The sequence below is a fragment of the Perna viridis genome, chromosome 13, assembly GCF_037379345.1.
Source record: "Perna viridis isolate PV_CMFRI_1.1 ecotype Kerala chromosome 13, ASM3737934v1, whole genome shotgun sequence".
Lineage (NCBI taxonomy): Eukaryota > Metazoa > Mollusca > Bivalvia > Mytilida > Mytilidae > Perna > Perna viridis.
This window is the reverse complement of record NC_142457.1, coordinates 25,789,178-25,800,648: the sequence shown is the minus strand read 5'-3', so window position 1 is coordinate 25,800,648 and position 11,471 is coordinate 25,789,178. Positions and strand designations below refer to the sequence as shown.

General features: G+C 33.5%; 2 protein-coding genes across 10 annotated transcripts in view; both read right to left on the bottom strand.

Moving 5' to 3' along the window:
- Positions 1-11,471, bottom strand: part of LOC148600104 (uncharacterized) — a 319,707-nt gene that overhangs the window by 232,999 nt on the left and 75,237 nt on the right. The gene's annotated exons all lie outside the window — the stretch shown is intronic.
- LOC148600108 (endoplasmic reticulum disulfide reductase DNAJC10-like) overlaps positions 1-11,471 on the bottom strand; it is a 34,064-nt gene that overhangs the window by 8,449 nt on the left and 14,144 nt on the right. Inside the window, exons 12-20 of the mRNA XM_088557463.1 lie at positions 11,354-11,465; positions 10,511-10,653; positions 9,222-9,341; positions 8,376-8,477; positions 7,688-7,843; positions 7,007-7,149; positions 4,369-4,570; positions 2,880-3,011; positions 1,275-1,349 (exon numbers count right to left, since the gene is read on the bottom strand). Coding sequence (XP_088413589.1) covers positions 1,275-1,349; positions 2,880-3,011; positions 4,369-4,570; positions 7,007-7,149; positions 7,688-7,843; positions 8,376-8,477; positions 9,222-9,341; positions 10,511-10,653; positions 11,354-11,465 — 1,185 coding nt within the window. The remainder of the gene's footprint in view (positions 1-1,274; positions 1,350-2,879; positions 3,012-4,368; positions 4,571-7,006; positions 7,150-7,687; positions 7,844-8,375; positions 8,478-9,221; positions 9,342-10,510; positions 10,654-11,353; positions 11,466-11,471) is intronic.

Here is an 11,471-nt window from a genome sequence, read left to right as displayed (position 1 = left end):
ACTAAAAATATCTGCAATATCCATTGACAACATTATGTCAATTCAGCTGTGGCATAGAGAATAAATAGAAAGACTTCAGTATTTAATGTCTCGACAAAATATCACATCTTGCCATATCAGGCTCACTGTGATATTTTCTGTCTAAATTTCAAAACTGTTGTAATTCTGAATTTATTGACAATAGGATATCACATAAATAAGATGAAAACTGTCAATACAATATAAAATCGGGAATTCAAATTAGTGCTGGACACCTTCACAGACACTCAACTTCTGATGCAGAAACATTCACATTTAATTTACCTAGATCCAGGCCTTAACATACTTTACATTTACACTTATTGATCACTCTTTTCTGGTGAACCTTTCATTTAAGATGCGATATAGACTAGAACCTTTCACATTTTAAAGTAAATCTGAACCCCTGTAAATTCAAATAAGTCAATACAACAAATACCCATCCAATATAGGTATTCCCAGGTTCTAACCCGTCCAAAATTAGAGGATTAATGTTGTGATAGTCTGTAAAGATGGACAGTAGAAAGCTTAATCAATATTTCACGATCAAACATCATTTTAAAAAGTAATCAAGGGAACCAAGATTGTAGTGGTAATCAAAAGAATGTAATCCAGCAACAAAGACCAGACATGGAAAACAGACATACACAATAAAAGAACATAAAGTAACTAAAATAATACATACAAAGTAACACAAGTAAAAGAGCAACTCGGACTCCACTAAAAACTGTTAACATGGAGCAAGTGCACCAGTATGGTAAGTGTCCTCTGCTTTTCTAGAAATACCCACTGAGTTGCTCATAAAAAGTCAAGTCCAGGGTAGACAAACGAGGAAAGGAAAACTATGACGCATTGAACAAATCTGTAAGATCTACATATTTAAGATATTGGTTTACTTAACATCCATACTGACTGGCATAATTACATGTAAAATCAATACTGGACTGCATAGTCAATAAAGGTATAATCATGTCAGGTTTTCCATATTGGCTGAGTTATTGGTCTACAGCTAGCCATGGGCCAAAAACTAAGCCAAAATGGAAAACCTGTCTGACACAAAATCCTCTGATCTTTTTTTTAAGATATCATCTGGAAACAACATGAGGATGGACAGACATTTGTAAATAAAAATGTATTACATAAGGACTTGCCACTAAGTGTTGCAAGTCAGAAAATTAAGAAGAGACACACAGACCCAAAGTAGTTTGGGCACAATATACCAAAAGCAAAAGGTAAGTGTTTCATAAGAGTCTTACCTTTTGAACTCTGCTTTGTATATAATTGATTATATACTGAGCATCTAAATTATCCATCTCTAAACCATAGGGGCCCTATAAAAATAAAAGGATTATCAAAGAAAACATTTTGACAGTAATATCAAGACAGCCTACTTGTACATACGAAGGTAGTAAACTGCAAGATTAAGATATATTTAAAAATTTATTTTAAAAAAATGAGTCCAAACTAGTGCTTTCCAAGGTTTTTCTCTCATTTGTGGTCATTTGGTCCAGTTAACCAACAGATTTCACTGGAACAAAGATATATCATTGTGAATTTCGACAGTTTTTAAATAAAGCCCCCCCCCACCACCCAATTACTGAAACATTGTCCAGTAAGGTGTATAATCTCACTGGGTGGACATAATGTTTACAAGACTTTTGCCAACCTCCTACGAACCTTGAAAATGACTATCAGACTTTTTTTTTCTTTTTAGAAAAAAATATGGTTAAATGGTGACTGTAAAGACACGCTAATTTGTTTTTTTTATTATAATTGACGGGAGGCATTAGTGCCATCCAACATATGTAGGACTCTGCAACATTGAAAGACTTACAATCCTGTCTGAAATGACATATGTAATTTTAAAGTGACTGTATGGACTTAAGTACCAGTCCATATAAAAATCAGACACTGCCTATAGTACATGTGATTCATGGTATAGAAAAACCCACCTAAAAAACATTCTTTTTTTATCGTCAGATGGTATACCTTTAGAGAACATAAGTTTTTTGTATTCACATCTGTACTTTTGAGAAAATCATATATCCATCTCCCACTAAAACCAACCAAATCAAAGCAAATCAAGAACAATAACTCTTGCAAAGTGCTAATTTCATGCACAATGTATATAAATTTCATCTCAAAAGTGCAACACCCAAATGAAAAACCAAGATTGGTTATGCGGTCTGTATCTGATTCTGAATAAGAAATAAAGTAAATTTAGTGAGTTTTTGACATGAATGAATCACCTCCTGTCTGTTTTTCATAAAGACTGCTACTTAAAACACAGGCAAAGAGTTGGTGTAATAGAAGTCTAGCCTATCCCTGTTGGTGGAGACCATGCCACAACATAAATACGCCACAACAAAAATGAAGTCATAATTTGAGTACAAATAGCTCCATCCGACTGAATTAAAGTCTATAAATAATCAAACTATCACTGAACTTACCTGAGATTGGCCAGCACTAATCAAACTACAGTATCCAAACCGATCCGCGCAACGGTTTGATGGATGGATGACCGTTGACTGATTGATCACTGATAGATCGATAACCAATTACAGGTGACTGATCTGATCACAGTTTTGTTATGTAAAATGATGTTAAAAATAAAACAAATGTAAAATAAAAGTAAAAATTGATGTTTAAATTTATTGCATTATGTAAATATGTGTAAAGTTGACAAAGAGAACACCGGAAACCGTTAAATAAATTGACCACTCTGTGGTCATGTGATGCGATCACCGGTTAAATGGATCGGTTTGATGGATCGATGACTGATCGTAAACTGATCAGTGATCAATGACCAATCGCAATTTTTATTGCAAGGATCGGTACAGGCACTGTGTCACTGAACTTACCTGAGATTGGCCAGCACTTCTGGCCCCTTTATAAAACCTAACAGTTGGGTAAGCTCTGATGCCAGCTTGCTGACATAGTCCTCTCTCTTCGTCACAGTTCACTTTCCCAGCTTTAGCAACACCATCAATAGTCTAAAATAAAATAGACATAATTAGGAAATTTCCAAGTTTCTCCTTTGAACCTACAGTACATATTTAGTTTTACTCATTTACTTTGGGGCTCAAAGGGATTGATACCTTCATCCTCCTCCCCTTTTTGGCATTAAATTTCTCATGACTCTGAAGTGAAAAATTGGATAATAATGAACAAACTATGGAGCTTCCTTCCATAATCGCAAATACTATACCAGAGTAAAAGTATTAGTCCATCAATGCACTACTGATTTATTGTAATACATGGGAATGAGCAAAAGAACTGTATGTATCTAAGGCTTGGTGTTAAAAAAAATCATTAAAAAAAATCATTTAAGTATTAACCAGCCTTTTTTTTTCAAACACCACATAACTGAGCAGGAAAAAATATACATAGATTTTTAAATGCAGTAGATATGCAAGCAATAAATTTCCAATGAATAAGATGAACATCATTAACTTCTCAAGACCAAAATACATGTATACTGTTTGTTTCTCCAGTAACGTCCCTACAAAACTAAGTGTGCAGGGTAGGTAGATCGGTTGGGCAATATTTTTTAATATTTGAATTTTTGTGAAATCTTTTAGTTCAATGTTATCGAGCAATATTGTCCTTTTCGTATAACCTAACTTGGTATTTTAGTCATGCTCCTTAACTACAAAACCACTTCAATGGGGGTATCCCAATACCTTAAAAACATGCATGTAAATTACAAATTGCCCAATCTGTTGACAGTTGACAGTAAAGATCCATGTTAAAAAAAGTGTGAATTTCATATTATTAAAACAACTTATTGTGATTTTATCTTTGTTTTTTTTTGTTTTGTGTTTCTGAAATAAAATGTAAGAACTGATTTAAATTCTTGGTTTGAATATGGGATATAAATGACTTCGGGTCGGTTTACACTGCAACATAAACTGCTTTCCTATTTATTCAGCGTAAACCGACCCAAAGTCATTTATATCCCATAATATAACCATAATATTCATAGTAAACAGATCTTCCCTGAATTACTTACAGGTATAGTCACGCTGCAGTGGAAGAGGGAGGTTTAGCATGCTGTAAAACCTAGATTTAACCCACCATTTCATTTGAATTGCCTGTACCAAGTCAGGACCACTGCGGTACCAACTGCTCCAGTGGTGTAATATCTATTTTGCCAAATTCATTTTGATCTTGACTTGATTATGAATCGTATTATTGTCCGGTAATTTTGTTGTTACCCTTATTCATGTAAGACAGGATTCAATGTGCCCATTTATGCCGATATGTCAAATTCTACATATAGTTTGAAATCCTTATAGTGTCCACAAATAAAAATCTAATACGCAAGACTATGCACTATGTGGTATTCACCTCTGCTATTCTGTCAAATTCTGGTTTGAAGACCTGACAGTGCCCACACCAAGGGGCATAGAAATCTATAATCCATGGCTCTGTACTGTGTAAAACTTTGTTGTAAAAATCTGCATATCTTATTGTTTTTACTTTAGATGGTAAAAACTCGTAAGCCCAAGCTCTCAGTGAGTGTGAATCTCTGTTCCATCCACTGTAAGCACTGCAAAATAAAAAGATGTTGATCTGAATCTCCTGCATCAAAACAAATACGTCAGGAGCAAAGCAAAGAAATTGTGTTTATACAGAACTCATGATCTCCTAGGCATATTTCATTTAAGTGTTAGTTTTTGTAAGCATCAGGCAAAATGGGAAAAATCAGAAACATGCATGTCAAAACCCCATCTATCTGACAATGTAATTTCATTCGAAGATGCTTTTACTATTTAAAAAGACCATTATTTGATCTCCACACCACTGGGTTTGCTCAGAAATTTTTCAATAGAATGTTAAAAAAATGAGGTATTTGACACAGTTACAGTATCTAAACCGATCTATGCAACTAAAATTGTGATGGGTCATAGATCACTGACCACTATCCAATCAATCATCGATCACTGACCACTTTCCAATCAGTCATCGATCACTGACCACTTTAAAATCAGTCATTGATCCATCAAAACAATCAATATAACTGGTGATCGCATCACTTGACCACAGAGCAATCAATATATTTCACAGACTTCGTTTGTCAATTTTTAGACATAATGCAATAGGGAGTATAAATTCAAACTTCAACTATTTACTTTTATTTTACATTTGTTTTATTTTTAGCAAAATGATATGCAAAATCTTGTATTTTTTTCTAGAATATGATGGTGCAAATATTAATCTTTCAAAATGGTGGGTTTTTCATACCATATTTCACCCAGTGCCTGAGTCTTACAGGGACTGACACTTAAATCCACTAGCTGTGTTATTGGTGATTTAAATTTTCACAAATTATGGTGCATACATGATTTACCGCAAGTAAAATAAAAAAAAGTTAGTGAAACCATATTAAAAGAAAAGGGTAAACAAACAACCACAAAAAAACTTTTTAAAAAAACCCAACTGAACTGAATTAAACACTCAGAAAGCTATGTCAAGTTCTGTCTGAAAACCAGACAGGGAGTGATTCATCATATCTAAAGACAATCGAAGAAATTTTTCCATACACTGTTAGGTCCTAAAAAGAACTCTTACTGTAAAAGTACTTTAATTTGTAGATATCAATTTTCGGGATTCAGGGAAGAAACACAAGTTTCTGGATTCTTGAATTTGTGGTTGTGATGATTTCAGTATACACATCAATGAGAATCTACTATTTGTAGGGAACCAAATTTTGTGGTTTGTTCTACCCACGAAAACCACGAAAATTGGTACCCCACAAACAATAGTACTTTCATATGTTCATTTCTTTGGATCTACTATGTATCATGAAATAAATTTTTAGTGTAAAAATTTGGGATGGAAATTTTCTCATACCTCTCTGTAGTAAAATGTAAATAAGTCTTTTAGAAGAATTAACATATCTAAAGTGGCCAACTTTCATTTGCACTTTTGTTTTTAGTGCAATTTCTATGAGGCCCAACTGAACGATTTCCAATAAAAAATGTTTGGGGTTAAGAAATGCATGACTCACTCATCATCAGCCTCAGCTTGGTTTAAGGCAGAGCTGCACTTAAGTAATCAAGCACTTCCAACTCCTCCAGAAACTGGAAGTCTAAGGGTAGGCCTCCTCTGCTTAACTTCTTTTACCAACATCATGAATGGTTATACTGATATTTACAAATTGGCCAAAGATAATGAAGCCTTATTGCAAGGCAAGAATTGATCCCATCATTCTGACTGAACAACTGATTTGATGGTTTGGCACATTCTATCATTTCAGAGGGTGTCCACGCAAAAGCCAGGCAGTGGGTGGCACATGACAGTGTTCTAGGATTCCTATTTCCCGTTACCCGGGGCAAGTGGAATTTGAGTCAGGGAAAGTTCTTAAGTTACACTTTCCTGTGGCAAGTTGAAAACTTCATATGCTGTAAGGATTTGTTTTGTTAGGAAAGCAGTCATTGACTGTGGGAAAGTTGATTTTATATGGATTTTTCCCGAGGAAACCTCAATTCCTGAAAAATCCTAAAACACTGCATGACAAATTTGTGTTGGTTTGTTTTTTTGCTTTTTTTTCAAAGTTGAATGTTGGTTTTTGATTGACTGAAACAGTTAAAGAAAAATAAATTACTTAGAAAGGACTAAAATTCATTGAAAAAAGGGAGATAAACTCTTTCATTTTGTGCAAAATTTGGCTGCTTTCTTATAGAACTGAAAAATCATTTTCTGAACCATCCACTGTTTATTTTAAAAAATTATTATACTATTGGGCAAATTTATGATATCAACATTACACTAGAACAAAAAATTCTGAGGGATAAAATTTACCATGAGCCATCCATATCAGGAACTGCCAGGTTTCTAAATGGACAGCCTTTTCATACTTACAAATAGCTTCCTGAGCCTGTTCCAGCAGAATACAGTCTTATTGTAGGGTAGGAATTTATCCAATTATTCTGACAAAACCATTGATTTGATGGGTTGGCACAGCCTATCATTTAATACTTACAAATAACTTCCTGAGCCTGGTCCGGGAGGATACAGCCTTATTGTAGGGTAGGAATTGATCCCATTATTCTGACAGAACCATTGATTTGATGGGTTGGCACAGTCTACCTGAGCAACTTGTACTTTCTTGTTGTCTCTCATCAACTACAAAAAAATAGAAAATTAAAATGCACCATACTGATACAGGTGTTTATTGCATATCCATACTTGTGGACCAAGTTGCTGCAACCTCTCAAGTTCTCAACTCTAATTTTTTTTCTGTTTGTCAAGCCTTAAAAAAAATTTTGTTGCTGCATACAATGTTCCAAACAAGAAACAGCTAACTTCTGCTTTTTTACTCCCATAACTATTCAAAAAATCATAACTTATTGTAATGCTTCAGAGTTAAAAATAGTAGGCTGTCCGCCAGCAGGGCTGGCTAATTTTAGCAAAAATCCATATAGACATACAGTAAATGTATTGAAAAGTTGTATTCAGGACTGGCTAATATTTGAGTGAGTTTCCTACCCTGAATGTTTCATAATCAAAATATGTCAAAATGAGCATGTTGGTGAGACAATTTAAGATGATGTTTGAATGATATCTGAACAAACACTAATCTGTATTTTTTTATTTACAAAAAAATAAAACACTTAAAAAAGTATACCAGAATCCTTAGTAGAACTAAAACTGCAATCATTACCTTAGCTAATCGTCTCCATTCAGGGGCCAGCTGCTGACAAGGTCCACACCAGTTAGCAAACCAATCTATTAGCCATATTTCCTCGTCTTTCTTACCCAACACTCGTTCCTCAAACATGGCTTCATTCATTATCATTACTGGAGGGTTTAATGTATCCTATAACATAAATACAGGTAATGTAAAACAAGTAAAACTGAGAAAAGATCAATAAATGATACCCCTGCTCCCAAATAGTCAAAGTATAAACCAAGTCATCAAACTGGAAACTGAATTTACTGGAGTCTTATAACAACTCCCACTATATGACAAACTTATACAAACCTCCTTTCAAAATATCAAGAGGATGTGATAAGTACATGTGGTTGTAGAGAAAACTCATAAAGATCAGATGGACAAAAGATGGACACCATGATCATTATATACCACCTGATTTAAAGTAGGGGGATAAAAAACCTCCCTGGAAACCCCTTATTTTTGCTGATTGAAAGTTGGTAATTGATTTATGAACACACAATAAAAGTAGTGATTGGTAATATGTTCACTACTATAATTTTTTATTTCTGAGGACAGATATGACTGTTGATATACTCACAAATGTACATGTATATTATACAATGGTGACTAATGATATTCTCAGTTATGAATTTTACAATAAGAGATGTTCAGCTTTGACGAGTGATATACTCACTGTTATGAACTCCACTATATGTGAGGCTGAGTGTTGACCATTGTACTGATGAGGAACTGTGTTGTTGTACAGAATTGTTGTGGGATATGATCTGATATTGTACTGAAGTAAAAACAAAAGATATTGATTTAAAAATAAAAATGTAAATACCATTTTAGTTCCTCCGTAAGTGGAGTGGTTTAAGTTTTTTCTCAACTAAAGATGGTAAAATTAGGTTTTAAACATGCAAGCTTTAGTGAGCACGTAAAAATCTAAAATTTATCATAGAGAACTGTGAAATAATTTAAAAGTTTACTAAAAATTCCCATGAAATTCGTAAAGAACTCTGAAAATTTAAAATGGTCTGGCTGTTTAAAGCCTTTTTAACTACTTGATTAGAATGGGAGAGAACAAAAATTAACTTAATACATATCTTTTTCTCACCTAAGATAATTGTTCATGCCACTAAGTTTTAGTTTTAGTACTTGATGGTGTAGGTATCTATTCTAAATCCTTTACATTAACTTGCCCCAAAATATAATATTTTCCCAATTCTGATTCATAAAAAATGTATTTTCAATACATTTCATTTTCTTTATCAAACCTCTTATTAAGGTTCTGTGGAAAAAGAACTTATGTGCTAGCACAGTCCATTATAAATACTTAAGTCTACAGTAGCAAAATTCAATATTGTTACCATGACAATGACTTAAATCACCATTATATACAGATGGTTGGGGGAAAGATCTACATACTACTTATCTGCTGAGACATAATCTGTTATGTACAGTGCAATCTAATGTACAAAATCCAAAATTGTTACCATGGTAACCACATGGCCAGGGGAGACAACCACATATTACTCACCTGCTGACACAATCTGTTGTGTACAGTACAATCTACAGTACCAAAGCCAACATTGTTATCTGAGTAACTACGTGCTGCCTTCCTGAACTCTGGTAATAATCTCATACATGGTGGACACCACTGAAATGGCAGAACAGAAATTCTAATTATTGACCTACATGTATAAACATTTTAGCATTTACTGAAGACCTTAAATACATGCACTGTGATAAAAATTAGCAGTGGCTCAGTAGCCCATGGCTACTAGATAATATTTTGAGATGGGCTATCAAACTTTTAGGTAAAGTTTAGTTGAAAGAGTAATCAAGGGAACCAAGGTTATAGCGGTAATCAAAAGAATGTAATCCAGGGACAAAGACCAGATATAGAAAACAGACATACACAACAAAGAACATAAAATAACTAAAATCATACATACACAACAAAGAACATAAAATAACTAAAATCATACATACAACAAAGTAACAAAAGTAAATGAGCAACTCAGACTCCACTAAAACATATAGAAAATATTACACAAAAATATGCTCTTGGCTACCAGCCTGTATATCCCAATTTTTACCTCTGATATAGAGAGCATTAATCATTTGTAAATTATTGGGACTTTGAATAAAACACATGATTTTAAATAATCAGTTCATTATAGAAGAATAAATCATTTCAAAATACATATCTTTATTTGAGATATTCCTTAAATCTTTCCATAACTGGATTTAAGACCAATCAACTAGTTATTACTTTGATCAATGGTTTTAGGATAATCTCAAATTGAATTTTTATTACTTTGATATTATATTTCACGTTGTGGGTCACATCATCTATATATAAAGTTTCTTCACATTTTTTATGAGATTGAAACAAACATTTATGACAGATAGCACAATCATGAGACCTACAGTAAAATTGATATTTGTGTTTGTGTTCTTCACAGTCGAATTGAATTTCTTTCTGAAAGCCTGGTAAATTTGGTTTAAGATATATTTTCCTGCGTATTTATAGCATCATGTATCATCAGCAGAACTTCAACAGTCAGGAGCAGCACTACTGATGGCATTAGCATCTCAAGGTATAAGTTAAATTAAAAACATTCTGAAAGTTATATGTCATAAGTCAATGGTACTAAACAAGATAAAAAAAACCCTTAACGTTAAATACATGTTAAGGACTCAAATCTGCCATAATTAATGATACATGTATATCATTTCAGGACCAATAATATTCGTTAACTATAAATGCTACATGTAAATCAGTTCTGAAATCTCAGAATCCGAGAAGGTAGATATACCAACCGGGGCAAAGAAATCAATAAACCACATCTTTTGACTGGAAGGTCCAACTCTTTGTGAGTCAAAATCAGATGGTGTCAAGGACTCAAGTCTAGTATTCATACTATCTCTGGCAAAGGCACTCACATCATGAGCAGTGGGTCTCCCTGTCAAAGAGTAAAATTGCTTTAAACAAGTATGTGCCAAGTCTGATCAAACACAGATGATTACTGTCACTTTACCGCTGTAAAAAAATTGCGAACATATAAAGCATTTTTAGGTATTTTATCCTGTTTTGAAATCAGTACTGTTTGTATTTTTAAAAAATAAATATTCCTGTTATTTTTCTTCATCACAAAATTTTCTACATGAGGCCTAAAATAAAAATTTGTTAAAGCTATCTCACTTGTTCATGCAACTTTAAACTACATTTGTGTACATTGCATTACTTTCAGTGGACCAGCTATAAAAATGTAGAAGTCCATATCAGTAATAATGGAGGCTTTTAAAAAATACAAATTCAGTCAACAAGACTCGCCGGTATCACAAAGTGTATCAACAATGTAAATGGAATTTTGAGGGTGATTACTGTTAATCGCATGTGGTTAAAAGGTGTCCAGTAATACCACACATCTTTTATGCAAATTACTCATTGACCTTCAATGTAATTCCACACCTCTGGATAAAAAAACAGAAGAAATACATTCTTACACTTGTCATCTACTGAAGATTTGGGATTTCTTCCACAAGTGTGAGAAATTCCGTCTTTTAACAAGTGGAGCAAAGCCAAATCTATTAGACTTCCCTTTTTCATAAATTTTAAATGTATGGATGATACACCAACAAATGTCCGATTCTAGTTCCTACCATAATAGAGTTCAAATCCTCCAGATTCTTTATAAACAACAAATGTTGGGAACTTCTTAATATGTAACTGGTTACATTTAGATCTGAGTTTCTGGCAGTTCACACGACCAATCTGAAA